The sequence below is a fragment of the Fusarium mangiferae genome (assembly GCF_900044065.1).
Source record: "Fusarium mangiferae strain MRC7560 genome assembly, contig: FMAN_scaffold009, whole genome shotgun sequence".
Taxonomy (NCBI): Eukaryota; Fungi; Ascomycota; class Sordariomycetes; order Hypocreales; family Nectriaceae; genus Fusarium; species Fusarium mangiferae.
In genome coordinates, this window is record NW_024573929.1 from 519,088 (window position 1) to 537,310 (window position 18,223).

At 48.8% G+C, this 18,223-nt stretch overlaps 5 protein-coding genes across 5 annotated transcripts; all 5 read right to left on the reverse strand.

Annotated features, from left to right (window-relative positions):
• Window positions 1–413: 413 nt before the first annotated feature.
• Window positions 414–1,595, reverse strand: FMAN_12271 (uncharacterized protein; the record flags this gene model as incomplete). The annotated part of the gene is made up of 3 exons (XM_041834790.1): window positions 414–926; window positions 984–1,446; window positions 1,498–1,595. The coding sequence occupies 3 exons, from the start codon at window positions 1,593–1,595 to the stop codon at window positions 414–416; spliced, it is 1,074 nt and encodes a 357-aa protein (XP_041685018.1).
• A 686-nt stretch (window positions 1,596–2,281) lies between these two features.
• On the reverse strand, window positions 2,282–5,581 carry FMAN_12272 (uncharacterized protein; the record flags this gene model as incomplete). The annotated part of the gene is made up of 1 exon (XM_041834791.1): window positions 2,282–5,581. The coding sequence occupies one exon, from the start codon at window positions 5,579–5,581 to the stop codon at window positions 2,282–2,284; it is 3,300 nt and encodes a 1,099-aa protein (XP_041685019.1).
• Window positions 5,582–8,082: 2,501 nt separating this feature from the next.
• On the reverse strand, window positions 8,083–9,825 carry FMAN_12273 (uncharacterized protein; the record flags this gene model as incomplete). Its single annotated transcript, XM_041834792.1, has 1 exon — window positions 8,083–9,825. The coding sequence occupies one exon, from the start codon at window positions 9,823–9,825 to the stop codon at window positions 8,083–8,085; it is 1,743 nt and encodes a 580-aa protein (XP_041685020.1).
• A 1,643-nt stretch (window positions 9,826–11,468) lies between these two features.
• On the reverse strand, window positions 11,469–14,128 carry FMAN_12274 (uncharacterized protein; the record flags this gene model as incomplete). Its single annotated transcript, XM_041834793.1, has 4 exons — window positions 11,469–11,897; window positions 11,973–12,514; window positions 12,571–12,972; window positions 13,033–14,128. 4 exons carry the CDS (start codon window positions 14,126–14,128, stop codon window positions 11,469–11,471), a joined length of 2,469 nt encoding a protein of 822 aa, XP_041685021.1.
• A 1,857-nt stretch (window positions 14,129–15,985) lies between these two features.
• Window positions 15,986–17,699, reverse strand: FMAN_12275 (uncharacterized protein; the record flags this gene model as incomplete). Its single annotated transcript, XM_041834794.1, has 4 exons — window positions 15,986–16,694; window positions 16,742–16,863; window positions 16,926–17,212; window positions 17,261–17,699. 4 exons carry the CDS (start codon window positions 17,697–17,699, stop codon window positions 15,986–15,988), a joined length of 1,557 nt encoding a protein of 518 aa, XP_041685022.1.
• Between the last annotated feature and the right edge of the window lie 524 nt (window positions 17,700–18,223).

Consider the following 18,223-nt stretch of genomic DNA (forward strand, 5'->3'; position numbering starts at 1 on the left):
ATTTATGTTCCAAAGTGAGGAAGGCGACTGGATAGAGACTAACTTGGGACGTGCTAGTGTGTTTCATGGACCTCGCTTACGGTGATCTCTTGGGATATTTTTAGAATCCCGACAAACTTTTATGCTCCTCAAGAATAAAGATAGCTCTTCCATTTTTGCGTTTCATTTCACAGGGCATCATACTAGCTGATACATGAAAGGCTCGTCTATCGTATTCGATTATCTATTACTGTGTATAGAGCCTATAACTTATGTAACTGTAATGTATCGTGCTCCTGATATAGGTACTGCTTGAAGCATTCGACCTTGCAAAGCTTCCGTCAGCAATACTCAGGCTGAGTAGCCTCTATTCTATGCTCCCTCGTCTCTCTATTTCTCTGTTCCATATTATCAATCGTAATAGTTGGAAACTATCAGCTATCCAGATCTCGGACCGCCGGTACGCTCTTATACTCAAAGTTGACGTCGTTACCAAGCTCAAAATCCTTTGCACTTCCATGAGGATCCCAAGCTTCTTCGTGCTTCCCCAGATGTTCTTTCAACCCTCCGAAGAAGTTTCTCAAGCATAATATGGCGAATATCGTCGTCATGAAGATGGATACGATACTCATGCCACCGAAGGCGGTGAAAGAGTCGATTGAACCCCCGGTTCTCTTCCCGGGGTCCAATTGTGCGTCTATCTCCAGATAAAGCAAGTAGCCGAGCATTGCAAGATACATGGCTATGGAGAAACACATTCCGATGCGATTCTCTGACTTGCTGAACATGATGGATGCGGAGATGACGGCGACTGCAACACCGAGAAGGGCAATGTTGACTATAAAGTGAGTGCCTCCGTTACGGATTCCTCCAAGAACGGGGAAGCAGAAAATAAGGACGAAGCAGACGACGAAGTAAATGTCTGTTTTGGCGAGCATAACAAATATCTGCACGAAAAGGTCAGCTATGTTCCCTCCCAGAGGTGGTTATGTCGGTGAACTTACATGATGAGTTATTCGAATCTTTCTCATCTTTGCATCTGCGCCGACGTTGCGATATGACTGCCATGAGAAGTGTTGCTTGAGATACCAAGCGCTGATAGGCAGAACCAAGGTGCAAACGGCGATAATGATAGGAATAACCAGTAATATCTTTCCAATAACGGCCCAGATATCCATGTCAGTATTGACCAAATGGTTGCCATTACTGTCTGTCGAGGTCTTGAATGACTCGATAGCCTCCTTGATATCCCGTCGTTGGAAAATGGCCAGGGGTAAAAAGCCGGCGTTGATGACGCACGCGAGCACCGCTTGGGCTGTACTCCTTAACCTGATGGCATCCCACATGAATAGCAAATGAAATATGAATCCAAAAATAAAGATGGCAAAATTAGTTGGGATGCTGTACCCCCGAGGGACCTGGATCACTGTCGGTCTGGCGTATTCCTGCCATTGTAAAAGGACAACGCTGCACGTTAGGGTCAGCAGTGGAAAACAGCGCCAAAAGTTGGAGCCTTACCTCATCAGAAGTGTCACAGTGATGCCTTGAAATAGACCGATCGATAGAAAGGCGACTGCAGCTGGCGCTGTGTGTATCTTGTTCACGATAGCAGACATTGTGTCTGTGTCTGCGCAAGGAATCGCTCAACCTCGTATTCAGTGTCAAAAATAAATTTATCGTGAATGGTTGTCCGGCATTGATGGGAATTTTAATTGCCGACCCTAGGCCTAGGCTCAGGGGCGCTCTCGGACCTTTACAGGGCCTAGCTTTAGGGGAGCGGGTCTGCCAAGGCTGCGAGATCCCGTATTTGCGGTGTTGGACGAAACTCTGTGGAAGAATTATATTGGACTTGTGGGGAAGAATGTCAGCAGAATTTATCATGTTGCCCACTGTTCAGCCCAACGCTTTCCAGAATCTTGAATCGTGAAGAATTGGGCGTCGATCTGTATAGGGTTTAAGTTAGCGACAGCTCATCTCGACAGCCCTATCTTCAGCTGAGCGCCAATGAGAAATTTATACCCAGCGCAAGGACCTTTCAGTCGCGTGAGCGGTAGGGAAATCATGACCAAACTCCCTGGATCAATTGGGAACACAGTGGGGATTGTTTGGCAGTAGAAAAGGCCATCAAAACAGCGGAACGGCAACTCAACTGTGAGACACTAGACACTAGACACTTGGCGGTTTAAACAGGGCTAAGCGACGTCTTTGTGACGTTGATCAAACGTATCTTGAAAACGTAAAAGTTTTATTATTTTTATATGACTAACAATAACCCGCTATTGGAATCGCTCACTCCGAGACTCTACCATGCAATCCTAGCCACGATGGACTTGGGATATTTCCTCACCATAAACTTCCTCATCTCATCGACCAGCAGAATACCAAGTCCGAGAGGAATAGGAATGAGCCAGAACTCAATTGGCACGGACTCAGTGTCGAAGAGGTTCTGAATACCGGGTACTTCGGTGACAAAGATGGCGATGCACAGACTGATGAGCATGCTGAGGATCAACCATGGGTTGCGATGAGCCTTGCTCAGAGGGCTAGCTTGGAAAATGCTCAAGCGACGGTTTCGCACGGCAAGAATGTTGCCCCATTGGAGGAACACGAGGGTGACAAAGTAGACACACTGGCCAGTGTTGTTGAACTTGGTGAGCTCAGCCGCGGTGTAGCCGCGGTATCCCTCAGTGTAACCCTCAAAGAGGAAGAAGAGCTCTGAGACGGGCATCTTGGCATACTTCCACATGTAAAAGAAGAACATGGCGTGCGCTGTGATGGTCTCCATGAAACCGGTGAAGAGGTAGGCTTGGGTGTAGATCTTTCTGTTGATGAGATGATCGCGCTTGTGGTTGCGGGGAGGAAGGGAGAGAAGATCGAACTCTTCCTTTTCCATGATGAGAGAGAGACTGAGGAATAGATCGGTGAAGACACAGATGATGATCATGAGGAATGCGCTGAGAGGGAGGGGAACACCGAACCAGACGTTGAGAATGACGGGCCAGATCTCGGACCAACTACCGGCGGGCAGGAGGTATGAGATGACCTTCTGGAGATTCTGGAAGACGAGACGACCGAGGCGCATGGCGTCGATGATGGAGTCAAAGCGATCAAGGAGGACGAGGTCAGAAGCTTCAATGGCGACATCGCTACCTGTCACGATAGCGACACCAACATCAGCAGCTCGAAGGGCGGGGGCATCGTTAACACCATCGCCAGTGACAGCGACAACGTTATCGCGCTCTCGAAGCTCAGTGACGATACGGAGCTTCTGCTCAGGTGTGGTTCGCGCAAAGACAATCTCCTCATAAGCACAGACAACATCCCAGTCCTCTTGACTCAACCGGCTGAGGTTGGCACCTTCAAGAAGCAAGCTGCGCTTGATGATATCAGCGCGATCGCCCTTCCTGGCCTTACGCTTGGGCTTCTCGCTCTCAGTGGTCTGGTTTCCAGTGTACAGGGTGTCAATGGTATCGGGGTCCTGCTGGCAGGAGAAGATACCAGTGTTACGAGCAATGGCAGCGGCTGTGAGGGCGTAGTCACCAGTGACCATGAAGAAACGAGTACCAGCGCGGCGACATTGCTCAACGGTGGCAGGGATCTCGGGGCGGTGAGGGTCAATGATGCCGAGCATACCGACGACGGTGAGGTCTTGGATAGCAGAGTGGGTGATCTCGTCGCTGAAACTGTTTGTTCCGGCTACGGCGCGGGGAGTGATGAACTTCTCACACAGGACGATGACGCGCTCGGCGCGACGCGATGCGTCGTCTTGGATCTCTTGGAACTTGATGCGGGCGTCACGGGTGAGTGTCTCGACGGAGTTGGACTCGGAGGACCAGTACTTGGTGCATCCGGCGAGGAGGATATCGGGAGCACCCTTGATGATGACGCGGTAGGCACCTCGTTCATCGTCGGATTGGAAGACGGTGAGCATCCACTTGTTCTTGGAGTTGAAGGGGACCTCAAAGATACGAGGGACGGTCTTGCGGAAGCTATCACCCGAGGGGCCATAGGCAGCAAAGCGGAAGACAGCGCTGTCAGTGGCGTTACCTTGGATGGTGCGCTCGTGGAGGGGGAGATGGTTGGTGGTAGGATCAAAGGATGCATCGTTGCAGAGGAGAGCAGCGCGTTGAAGAGCAGTAGCAGGCTCACTGACTTCCTTGCCATGAAGCAAGTGCTGGAACTCATCCGAAGAGTCAAATTGCTTGTCCACAAAGGCTACTGAGCTGACGAACATCTGGTTCTGTGTAAGGGTACCGGTCTTGTCGGAGCAGATGACGTTCACACAGCCGAGTGTCTCGACAGTTGATAGACCCTTGGGCAAGACATTGACTGCCTTCATGTGACGAGCGACCATCATCAGTGTAAGGGCGACAGCGACGGGCATACCCTCGGGGATAAAGGCGACGACACAGGCCATGACGTTGACCAGCATGGCTGGGACACTCATGTATGCCTTATGATCAACGCGAAGCCAACCGACCCAAGTGAGGAGGATGGCGAGGGCAAGGACAACGGTCATGGCGACGATGATCATGACGAAGCGAGTGATCTCGCGCTGGATGAGAGCAGCTGAGTCCTTGACGCCAGAGGTTGAAGTGGCGATGCGGCCCATGACTGTACGACCACCAGTGAGGATGACAATGCCAATACCGTTACCGTTCATAACAGTAGTGCCCATGAAGGCAATGTTGCGACTCTCCAAGAAGTTGGCATCAGTTGCATCGACAGCACCCTCAATCTCATCAGACTCGCCAGTGAGGACCGATCGATCAAAACGAATGTCACCAGAGTGGCTAACGATTCGAAGATCAGCGGGAACCTTGTCGCCGACCTTGAGGTGAACAACATCACCAGCGACAAGCCCAACAGTGGGAAGACTCTTGAGCTCGCCATCACGCTTGACCATCGCGAAGGAAGGCAGCAGGTCGAGAATAGCATTCATGGTCTTGGCTGTAGACCAGTCCTGGAAGGCGGAGAAGCCAGCCTGGAGGAAGATGACGATGAGGATGAGGACGGCGAGGGATAGATTTTGGTTCGAGGGAGGATTGCTGAGGGGCTGCCAGCACAGAAAGAAGATGATGGCACCGACCCAGAGAACCGAACAGAAACCACCAAAGATGTACTTGAGCGTTCGTTTGATGTAGTTCGTCTTGGGGTGAGGCAGCGTATTCTTTCCATCGCGCTCAAGACGCGTCGCAGCAGAACTCTCAGACAGACCGGCGCCAACATCGACATTAAGCTGCTGGCACAACTGCTCCGTCTGAAGTTCATGGTACTGCAGTTTCGAGAAGTAATCCTCGTCTGTCTTTTGTCCACCCGCTGCCTTGGAATCTTCAGTGGGCTCGACCTGTTTCGCCTCGGTGACCTGGATGGACAAGGTGCGGTATTCGATCTGGACGCCTGAGTAGGGGGAGGTAGGATGGATACGGCTTCGCGAGCTGGAGTGCGAACGACGACGAGATAGGGAGCGGGAGAGCGTGCGGCCTAGGCGGTGTGCATCGTGGTCTTCACGGCCGCGCTCAGGACCGTCTTGGAAGGTGATGCGTTGGATCTGAGCCTCAGGATCAGACTCCTTGGTCCCATGGATGTCAGGATCAGACATGTTGACTGATAGTCTTCACGAGGAAGCTTGAGGGGGCTGGGAGAAAGGAGCAGAGAGAGAATCAGATCAGTGTGAGAGGATGGGAGAAAGTCAGGTATGAAGCACAGCTACGAAAGTGGTATTAATACAGGAACCAACAGCGAGGTCTAGACAATTCTACAGCCCGTGATCATCCCTCGCGAGGCCTCTTGAGAAATAAGAGGTATCCATCAGAAAAACAAACAAGCGCTCGTAAAATACCGCAGTTTTGCTGCTGAAACGTGGTGAATTGTAGTTGTAAGTGAGGCTATACAAGAGGTGTACATGCTCCGCCAGCGATAATATCGTGTGGTTGACGGTAGGTGTCGGTATGGGACTACAAGCCAGGGGGGGCCAGGTCAGAGCTGACGGGCGCAAAAAGGGGAGACGGGGGTGGAAATGAATGCCGTAGGTAGGTTAGCCCGTCTAGCTTTGGTAGTCAGTGATATCACAGCGTGGGGACTCAGCCCCGACTCCACAGCTTGTTGGTGTGTGCAGGTATTTGGCTCATATTGTTCTGCACGAGCTGGGACTTGCATGATGAGGGGAGACAGACAGACAGACAGCCAGAAAAAAAAAGGAAGGGCATCTGGCCTGGCTGACGTGGGTGGCCCTGACTAACCACGTTGGAAGAAGCCGTTTGTCAAGGGAACTTTTGGAACGAGTACCACTGAAACGGAGCACCGCCCCAGAACCCGAGCTCCTGGAATTTACCAAAACCTGCTGCCCACGAGAGAACGAGCGAGAAGAGAATCCTTGGATGGACCCTGGATCTCACGTTGCATCTGGTCGGACCCAAAAAGGCACGGAAAATAAGGTCCTCGAAATAAGCATTTTGACGTGGGCGTAGCCGTCTTGGCATGGTCATAGCGCCCTCTGGGATCGGGGGCCAGTTACATTAGCACAGTAACTTAGGGCAGGGCAGGGCAGGCAGTGCAGTGCATGAATTGGATCTAGGCTCAAGACGGTATATCGTGGTCATGAAACCAACACCCTTTCGCTCACATGCAAATGGCGCATACAGACAGATCTGTCATTTCGGAAACAAGCGAATCAGAGCTTTGGTCTAATGCAAATGCTCACCGACTCGCTCGACGTCGCGGAGGCGGACTCAGCTCCGTCGGATGCGGTCCTCTCTCCCATTTGCAGTAGCACGAAACCCGCTGCTAGCCTTTGCCAACAAACAACAACAATTGATCAAACAAGATTTCTCTCCGACTCCTTCTTCTCTCTCATCTCCTTTGCTCTCTCGCTCACTGCTACATTCGGCATCCCGCCAGAGGCCAGAACACAACAGACCCTTCTCCCATCTCCAATCCGGCATTTCCCATTGCTAATCGCGCTTCAAGAACCTGTTTTTCCACCCTCGTATACGCATGCTCCAATTGCTGATGCCGCATGGCAACTAACTTTTCCACCTTCAAGCCGTTCACCCGACGCGCCGTTTTAACCGTGCCTCACAAAAAAAAGGAAGCCAATCTAAATAAATACCAGAGCCGATGCACCAATTAGAGACTCGATTGTCTCCATTAAACCAACAGTTGTCGCGTCGCATTGAATTGCCGCTCGTAAAAGATTGAGAGTCACACGGCCACTGCGGCCGCGTCATACAGGGCTGAAGATGCTTTGCATCGATGACGGCAAGACCTCGAGATCCAGATTCTTCAATTAATTCTTAGAGCGAAAGAGAGTTTTACTGCGCTTTCTGTTTTGTTTCTACGCCCGAGAGCTTCGATGCAAGCTCTTCTGGGGGTGGCGATGGGGGTTTTCGGGAGAGCCAATTGTGTTTTGCGTAAATTTTCCGAACCAGGCATCCATCATATCAGGGTCCAGGCACCAAGTCGCACTAACAAAACATGCTAGAGACGGATGCCCACGCTTTGGATTTCCTCTGTTTCTCGGCGCTGATTTGTGGTGTGAAAAATTAATACGACATGCTCTATCGCTTCAGTAGAGCGCGAGCGCGTACGAAATCGCCAATTGACATGGATTATTTGTGCCCTGAGCCTCATCGAGATTTATGATGTCATTTTATCACGAGCAGGTGGTCGGTGCATTGCTTGGCATTACATCCCTGTGCACCGAGGGTTGCTTCGAAGGTGTAGGGTAGTGTAGGCTGTTGTTTTGGACAGCTGACTCGAGTGGCTATGCGGCACTTGGCCTCGGCCTTCCGCGGGTAACGGCAAATATGGTGATCAGTGCTTGTTACATCGTGAAAGGAGCAGGAATATTCATCCTTTGTTAATATCCAACGCCTACGTCTGTCGCCACCATAATTCCCAACGCTCCAGACAGTCACGCACTCCTAACCAAATAGTTTGTGACAAACTGAGGTTCGAAAACTATACGGACAGTGGAATCATAGTGACGCGAAAATGTTTGTATGATGGACTCTTACTGAGTTACAACAACATCGCCTAATTTCAAGTGTGACATCTGGCTAACAACTGCTTGACTCGCGATTTAGAACCTCAAAATCCTAATTAGCGGTACAAATCTGCGTGATCCCGCTTGATCGCATCAGCACCCTTCTCCGCCACCATATAAACCGAGTTCTGAATACGACAGTCCGGAATAACAGGAATGACAGAAGCGTCAATAACACGAAGATTCTTGATCCCATACACCTGAAGACTAGGGTTAACCACGCCCTGTTCAACGCTCTTGGCGAGACGAGCAGTTCCGCAAGGATGGAATGAGGTTTGCGAACGGTCCAGAACCGTCCTCTTCATAGCATCGTCATCGTGAAGTGGCATATCCCATGGGTACTCATCTTCAACTATATCCTTGAACCCTTCCCCGTTCTTGAGCACATCATACGAGAATCTGATGCCTTCGCGCATGGCAATGATGTCGAGGTCGTTGTTGAAGTAATTCAAGTTGATGTTTGCTTGTTGCAAGGGATCAGCACTGTTGAGAGTGACTTCGCCGCCCTCTGAGACAGGACGTACGAGATCGACCATGACTGTCATATAGCTTCCCTTGTTAGGGTGCGGGAAGTGCCATTGGAAAGCACTACCAAAGAGAGGAATAAAGTCAAGCTCAAAATGAGGCTGACCATATGGGCAGAAGGGGTCAAGACCGTCATTCGCAGCCTTTGCAGCGCGGTATTCGGGAGATTTCTCGAGATATGAATCTATTCTAGGGAACCCGATCATCTCGAGGAAAGGTGATCCCATTGGTCCGGCATGGCCATTCGCGTAAGCCGACATGACCTTATCCTGAAGAGCACCCTTACGTAGGACATGGTTATCCATGGAGTAACTGTCCTTAATCTTGAGGACAAAAGGAACACCTGGGTGGTCCAACAGATGCTGACCGACATGCGGCGAGTCGACGAGTAAGGGAATGTTGTGCTTGGCTAGCTCAGCCTTTGGACCAATGCCACTGAGCATAAGGAGCTTCGGGGTCTCAAACACGCCCTGAGATACAATGACCTCGCGAGTAGCATAAAGATCGAGCTCCTCTCCAGAGGCTGTGATTACAGTCACTCCTTTGGCAGTACGGTCTGCTTGGTCGATAATCAGCCGCTTCGAGTGAATCTCGGGAAAGATGGTGATGTTTGATTTGTCCGTAACAGCAAGGAAACTTCCCGAGCGTCTGCCTTTGTAGATCGTGTTGACACTATGAACCAAACCGCGCATCGTCCCGTCAAAGATATTCTCAGAAACAGGCTCGCCGGTGGATTTCCAAGCCTTGGCGAGAAGATCTCGGAATGGTTTCATCTCTGGCATAAGCTCCGCATGAGCAATTGGAATCGGTCCTCCCGCACCAATCTTCTTAAGTTCTGGGGCATACAACCCAGCGTCGTCATGATAAGTCACGCTCTTTCTCAGATAGGGAACAAGAGGTTCCCAAGTCCATTCCTTGCCACCGTATTCCTCCCACATATCGAATGTTCCCTTGGAGCCAGGCACCCAAGAGAAATAGTTCAGTGACGAGCTGCCACCTAGGGCCTTGCCGCGAGTATTTGGCTTCTCAATACGTTCATAATCGTCCCGTTTGATCATTGTTGTCTTGTAGGCCCAGTCATACTTACTTCCCCGGATGTCCATGGCAAGTCCCGGAGTACGGATCTCTTCGTTATCTTTGGAAGTTCCGATTCCTGCTTCGACGACGAGGATTCTAGCATTGGGGTTCTCAGCGAGGCGGGCAGCGACGATGTTGCCGGCTGTGCCGCCTCCGACGATGATGAAGTCGAAATAGGCACCGTTCTTGACAGCCATGGTTTATGAGGGAGTAATGTGAGTGTAAGAACATATGCCGATTTTGAAGATATGTCTGGGTGCTGATATGCTGAAGTTCATGAGGATAGGCGTCAGCTTTATATGCTTGCGGAGAGTGGTATTGCTTCTTGCGCATTTCTTTGTTGCTTGCTACGAAGAACCGTCAATTAATGCTCGAGACAAAGGCATGTAATTGGCGGAATACTCTTGCCATAACTCAACGTCTTGCATACAAAATGGAGGGCGCAAACCTTGCGTGCCCTTGTAGCCAGTGGGTAGCTTTTCTGAATGCGCCAAACCGTAGCTGTCAGCCCTAGGTGTAACCCCTGTCTACTTCTCTTCCCCCAACATGGCAACTGATCGTAGATAAGATATCCTCGGATCTTCCGGATCAGTTCAGCTGAAAGATGAAAAGCAGAATCGTCGTCAATTGCCGTATTCAGAAAGACTGTTTGACCAGTAAGGATGACACGCCAAAAGGAGCAATGCATATCATCTCACGCATGCAAGGTTGATGAATACTGACTCCCCTCAATTTCTAAAGAGACGAATCACAGCTTGGTAGGCATTTACATTGATGAATAGATAAGCAAATGTACAGATGATAACGCAAGTAAACTTTGATCCCCAACAAGTAGGAGAAACAACATCCTTCTTGAGAATTTAGTGAGTATACCGGCAGAACCAGCGATGAGCATAAACTCTGGAGAGGTGGAATAAACGTTTCTCGATTACATCGGCCATTCTCTTGGCCATAAAAACAAATATCTTAGCATGGAGATAATGACGGCGGATTAAGGGCATACGACCTGCCTGGTATGTCTGTCAACATGATACCAACAAGGCTCCCCTAAAAACATTTCGGTCATTTACGAGAAACTAACAAGATCAAGATTTTGAGATCTTTAGCTGAGTCTCGTTTTTCGCCTGATTCTCGGCATTTGAAGTCCATTGGTGAAGCCGACCCAATGCCTTCCGTTTGCCTTGATATCACCGTGTGGCTTGAGCTACTGCACCTCCGTAGATCAATTGTCCACCAGGATTGGAAATGATTATCGACCATCACCGGATTCCGAACACCGGTCCCGCTAACTACCGACTTGGGCAAGACTACTGGTGCAATAAGACGTGTAAGCCACAGAGTGTTAAAGAGTCCACTAGCTACTTGTGGATGAATCCCTTTTTCACATAGGCGCTGCATGGATACATTACGCAACCGAGATTATGATGGACCTGAGGAGGCCTGGCGATAGGTAAGCAGCACTTCTTCATTGGGGTCTTTGTCAAAGAGCCCCGCTAGCTTTTGTGTCAAGGATGGTGTTACCTACCAAGAATCTAACAACTAATGGCTCATTTTCAAATCTTCAAGATGGTTTCCATGTTATGGCGTTTTGAATATGTGTGCAGTAGATCGGCAGTCAGCCTAAAGTTAATTGGTATTTTTCAGTGTGTTGGCTTGATATATCTCGTTGAGATATCATAAGCTTTAACTATTAATCAGTCAGGGTATAGAAATAATTAATAAGATACTAAGCCTATTTATTTAGTACTAAGTTACATCTTATTAGCTGTTGCTTTCTAGCCTGATCCAACTTCTTTTCTTTCCGTCTTAATTGATTTCCATGTGCTATTACTAGATAAGTCTAAGCCTTTGGAATTTTAACTGCATAAGCATTGTCGTGAGTTGTCAGAGGTCCATCTGTGCCGGTGCGGTCATACTTGCCTGCTGGAGCATTGTGCCCACCACAGATTGGCAGGATATACCACGATCGGTCTCTTCTGTCGACTTTCTCCATGTGACCTCCTACAACAGGTAAGCCAAACCAAGAGTGAGGCTGTCTCCGGCTTCCAATGATCTTGCAGCTTGGCCAAGCGCAGCGTCCTTTCTGTACATTCTTATAGAACCAATACCAGTATCGTACCCATGATGAGACGCGATGATCGACGCTAGAGCCGTCTACGTTATAGACCTCTTCATCACCGAATGGAACCCACGAGCACTCATCTCGGAAGTCTTGAGGACCAGCAAGTGGAACCATTTGCATCATGGCTCGTAATGGCGGAGCAGGAGGCTATTACAAAAGCAAGTTAGTCATTTCCCGCAGTATATGAATGATCTTCTCTTGCGCCCATGCTGGATAGCTTACCTTCGTATCAGCGGGTTCTGGTCTGCTTGGAAATCGCTCATAAGTCTGGTCGATGACACATGCAGTCAATGGCATTTGGCTGAGCTTGGTCACATGAGCCGTTGGCATCATCTCAACCGAGTATTCATTGTCCCCTTCATCACTCTGCTCTTTGCCCAGCAGTCTTGCAAATATCATGAGGGGAATGTTAGGCATTTGCTGTATAGTACCAAGGATCCGGCACGCCAGTACGGATCTGCTTCCTGGGCCTCCTGGAGGGTCTTGAGATGGCTTTCGGAACCTCAGAAGCTTTCGGAGGCTGTCTTGGATTGTCTCATCGCCAATCATGTCTTCTAGCGATGAAATATTCGTCTGAAGTCCTCGACGTAGTGTTTCAACGTTTTCAGGTATCTGTGTGCGGAGTCTCGTTATTTGATCCAGTGTTTCGTTGTTATTAGTCCATGTCTGAATAATGGCGGCAAGGTCAAAAGCAATACCCAAGATTGGCACCACTTCACCTAGCATTGGTAAAAACTTTGTTACTTGTTTGCCGCCGCTCTTAGCTTTGCATAGACGTGGTTAGAAAGAATATGGAATGTATGATGTCTGGAGTAGTTACCTAGCACTTCGAATATCCCTTCTATGGTTTCAGAACCCGCAGCTAGAGGCTGCGCTGCAGCTGCACTGTTGAAGAGGGTCTGGATTGCCATGGTGGTGAACTGATTTGGTACAAAATTCGTATCGGTTGGCGGAAGGGACCCTGGGGGGCCTCTCGGAAGAGTTGGAGCTCCAGGGCCAGGAATACCCGTACCTGGGCGAGATGGATTATGAGCCTCCAAAACAGCAAGGAATAGCTTCAGAGACTCAATCAAATCTTTCTTGGCCTTCTCGATTCTTTTGTACAAGTCCTCCAAGTCGCGTGATGCGATGCCATAGTTGTTCATGACTTCTGAAAAAGCCTTGGTAGCGTCCGCTTCAAAGATCAAGCTTTCGGCAGCAGATGTCCCGACAGAAGTTACCACTCCCGCGCCGATGAGGACCATGCCGACAATTGCGGCGGGGGKGAAAAGTAAAACGGTACCTATAGCCGACGTTACGTTGCCGGCAGTTGAAGCAACCTTGCCTTTGGTCAAGTGATCATCTAGCTTGTTGTAGATTTCTTCCAATTGGCTTGTGGCCACTCGAGAACTAGCTTCCAGCTGGCCAAACTTCAGCTTTGATTCTCCATGCAGCTGTAGGAAATCTTCAGGGCGAGAGATGTAAGCCTCCCTTGCAGAATCAACATCTGCGGGATTCACAGGAGCGGTTTCGGTTGATGTTGCAGGAGCTGGAGGTGATGCTGGAACTGGATCGGGATGATGTTGGTTGACGTGGACTTCAATCTTTTGGGTTCCGGTGGACCTCGTCTTGATGTATACCAGATCCGGCCAATCTTGGGAAAAGTTGACCATAAGCCATCTTCCATTATCTTCTTTAGCGAACCCAGTGCCAACATCGATCACACGTCGTTTCCACTCTGATTGCGCCGAGACAGCGTGGACCTCGACCATATTGGTACCCGTGTTCCTGGTCTTGATGTAGTACAGGTCGGGGAAGCTTGCACTGGGACCTTGTGCGAGGCACCAGGTTCCGTTGTCTTCGACTGCAAAGTCCGTCGCAACGTGGCGTACGAAAGACTGATAGTTTGATGACTTGCTGGCAATGTGTATCTCAATCTTTCCGGAACCAGTAGCTCGAGTTTTGATGTAAACGAGATCACCCTTCGAAGACATGGCCCAAATACCATTATCTTCCAAATCAAAACAGGTGCCAGTCTGAAGAACGAATCTCTGGTATTTGGAGGCCGCATCGGCAACGTGGACCTCAACCTTCTTGGTTCCAGTGTTACGAGTCTTCAGGTAGACCAAGTCGGCCTTTCCGTCGCCTGTCCAATCACACATAAGCCAGGTTCCGTTGTCTTCAATACGAAAGACAGTGCCGGTAGCTAAACTGTGCTCTTGGAAGCGCGACTCGTGGCTGGCTGTATGGACTTCGATCCTACCAGTGCCGGTGTTCTTGGTCTTGATGTAAACAAGGTCTGGGGTCCCATTGCCATCAACGTCAGCCATAGTCCAGACACCATTGTCTTCAAGGTTGAAAACAGAGCCTGTTGATACAACCCGTGTTTGATACGACATGATTGATAGGTTCTATGTGACTGAACTAAAAGAAGATAATGAAAAGATGGATTAAAAGGAATGAACTGCTTCGTGGTTTTCGTGTTGGTATTGATAGCTTGGGATGCATCTATTGCTCCTATGGCGTGCTACTATATATAGGAAGAATGGACACCTCCTCGAGTCAGGATAAGTTCTTTTGTTTCCGCAAGGGACTGTTTCTGCAGTGACAATTCGGTTCCATCACCCTAGGTGAGTCCCGACCAAGAGCCAGCCAGCCACTTTGACAACATGGAGTGTCCTTGAATTCAGTCTAGATGCCTGTCGATATTCTCGATGCGGAGGCTCAGAACCCTGATTCAATAGCGTTATGGGGTCTTGGTAGCTTTCTCCACTGCACACAGCTGCAAATAGGACAGCTGGCTCAAAGACGCATAGACCTTCAAGGACCAATCATTCCCAAACATAGCCGTGATTGGTGTGACACATGTTAAATGTGTGCATTTATCACATATAATTTGTTCTAGCTACTTGGCCTTCGCTTCGTACAATCACATTCATATATTAACGGGAGCAGCTTAACTTTTTTCTTGGTTCTCAGCTAGCCACAATTTCTTCCCACCGCTCGCTTATATCGTTAAATCTAAAAGTAGACTAGCAGACTAGGCGGTAAAGTTTGAAGTGTCATGGTGTTTTGTTCTCGCATCCCCTTGAGCCTGCATATGCATGAGACAACTCAACTGGTGGAGTCATTGCTTGTAGTCACAGAAGATTATCGAAAGCTTTAGATAGCTAATCCTTCTAGACGGACCAGAGCTTAGTGTCTATAGCTGAAGTCTCGTTCGCCTAGATAGTCTAACCGATCACTCAATCCCTGTAGCTAGGAGACACAATAGAACGGCATCTAGACCGTAATGGTCTGGAACAACCTTCACGAGAGCCTCGAACATAGCCACCCTGGTAATTCGTATTCCTGGTTCAGTCACTGTACCTCAAGCGCGCGTCGGGGCAGGCGCTCAAGCTCAGCTGCATGGGCCCAAGTCTCCTCGTCTTTTACCATTCTTCACGCGTTAGCATGCGGTCGTACTGATAAGTCGCCTTTCAAAAAGTACGAAAGTAAGGTTAGTAGCAACAAAGCTATTTGCGATAACGTCCCCTCCGTAGGTGGCGGATAATCAACGCCAGATCAGACTGAGCTAAATTAAGAGGATCTCGAACAGTAGAGTAATGCAAGGCCAACCACTTCATCCGTTTGGCTGTTCAGCTACTTCCTAGAGGTTTCATACTACAGCCTATTTGGGAGTCAACTGGCGCAATATGCAGTGACTTCTTTTTGGCATAGCACACTGGTGTAATCAGTACTCATATTTAAATTAAGTACCTTCATAACGTGACAGAACAGCAAAGCGCTTTCTTAAGAATTTATATATAATTTAGTAATGCCTCTAAGAGTATTGAAGTCAAGTTAGAGATTGCAAGTGTAGTTCTCAGTTACCTAAGTTATTGAGTCACTATCATAATATAAATATATAATATAGACACTATATAGAGCCTCGGTGTAATATATTTTCATAGCGCGGCCTTTATTTACTGTAAAGTTTGGTGCAGGACCTATATTATTAGGTAATCTGTTCTTTCTTTCCTGGTCCTCTCACGCCCACTGGTTATGACCATGGATCTCTTTATACTTCTGCCAATATGGGCCTGTAGATGTAAAGTCTCAAAATAAATGTCGTACTGGTCATACGATAATCCATTGATGTCCTTTACATCCAACCAACTCTGATGGTCATTTCGTAGCTAATTGAGTGATTGGGAGTCCTATCGAATGCAAGCATGGGAGCCAAAACCACTAGGGCCTAGATGTAGCCTTTAGCTTCAATATCCAGATATCGTCGACAATAATATATCAGGGGTGAACTTCTCCTCGAAGATGTTCTGCTCACCGCCACTTGCTCGGCATAAAGTCTCTAGAAGACATCGCTCCACAGCATACCGAGCGCCACCACTTAAAGAAGCAAGGACTGTCGCCATGCTGCGAACGTAATCTGGGTCAAGCCCTGTGCCTTCTGATGCAGTGAAGTGGAAGAAAAGAATACTGTTCAGGTTTTCGAGAGAATCATGCCAGGACGGGTGATTCGCTTCGAGGCAGAAGTTGAGCAGATTCAAGTTATCCAGCCTTTGAAAGCTCCAGCCCCCTTCCTGGTAAGTCACTGTGTCGTGAGGGGATTCGGATGCCGACCTTTGCAAGAGCACGCAGATGAACAGCAAACAGGCAAGCCGAGTGAATTCCAAGTCGCTACACAGCTCCGGGCGGCCAGCATCCAATTCGTGGTCTTGACGATGTGCTTTGAGTAGTGAGATGGCTTCATGAAACGCCGAGTAATGTACCGGGGTGCTACCCAGGAGATTTTTTCGGAATGTGCCCATGTCTTGGATGAACGAAAGCAGCCATAAGCTCCGAAGATTTCGTAGCTCGTTTCCCTTTCTTTGGATGGGATGCGATGAGAGCTCCGAAACATGAGTGAGTAGCTCTTGGACTTGATTGGAACAATCGAGCCATGTTGGCCTTGCCATCAATGAGACCCTGGGGATATTAGCATCTCAACAAAGAAGGAGAAGTGAGGGGCCCACAGGAAGGTCGTGAGCTCAAGCCTCCAGTTACTGCTGAGTGCCGCTATACCGCCGCGAGCCTCGACGAGATTCATCAGACCTTTGTGATGGATGATCCACTCAGCCTCGGTTCCCCAATACCTCTAAACCTCCTACCATTAGTATTTCAGATTCAAGATTCAAGTGAAGAGGCAATTAGACATACCTCGTAGGTCAAAAGACGTAGGATAGCAGCCAAGACATCGTCTGACACCGCACGCTCCTGATCTTGCATCCAAAGCTGAACGATCCTCACCGCTTCGCTCTTGAACTCCAGAGCTACTTCTGATTGACTAAACCCTTGCATACGAGAAAGATGCGCAGCTGAAAGCGCCATAAGTGCATTGAACGATGCTAGATTAGACAAGTCGAGTGGCAGCCATACGTCGCGCATAGGACTGAAAGCCCCATCAAGTGACGGCCCAAACATCATAGCGGCATGAGCGCTAAACCCTGGTAACGATAAGCACTTGTTTGTTTTGTTGGGTTTATGGAACTCACAGTGATGGAGAAGCTTGTGGTGTGTGACCGACAGCTTCATGGGCAGTTGCTCGAAGGGGTCAAGCCTGCTCGACCCCAATGCCAGATTCACCCCTGAAAGTATCTGATGCGGAATGCCTTCCAGATCCGATTGTAGTTCGCTCTTAGGTACTAAAGCTGCGTCAGATGAGGCATTGGTGTTCAGTACTGAGCTAGAGGACTCGGAGTTCTCATCAGATATTGTCGACTGCGTCGTCGGAGTCGGCAATAGCGTATGCTGAGTGCGCTTCTGTCTTTTTTGCTTCTCCTCGTTCATCGTCTGTCGTCTATTCTTCCAATGCTCTCGCATAGCATGGCTTCGAAGTTCTCTCTTGTTGCTTTCATGTTCAACAAATGCGAATTTCTTTTGTGGGAGGTTGTCGTCACTGGTATTCTGCGAAGAGTTAGAATTGGTTGCCATGATCTTCAATGCCTTATAGCTGGATCATACAATTAACCACAAAAACACGCTTCATCATCGTGAACAGAGCCGCATCTTATAACCAATAAAGAGAGAAATTTTAAGCGAAACGAGTCCAGATCTTTTGTACGTCATCCGGTAATGCCGACTCTTGTTGTTGATGTTTAAGCTCAATGAGGCTCTGAGATAATGCGGATATTGAGTCCCGGCGTTCGGTATTCGGATTTGGTGTGTTCTTGTGTCTTCTAGAAGGGGATTATAGTATAACCGGTCCGGAGCAAGCATTGTCGGGCTTTTTTCGGATTCAGCTTACTAGGTCTTAAGAGCATAGCTGTAGAATGACCGGCCCGGTTATCAACAGGTCACATGTTGATCTTGCAATCGATAAGTATCTATCTTATCGATAAGCATGACTGGCGATTGCTTATCTCCAAATCGTGGGTTCCATTCATGATTACAAAAGCCTAACAAGGTGCTCATCTTTAGGCAGGGCAAAAGCCTCCATTTAACTTGGCGTTCCTTTG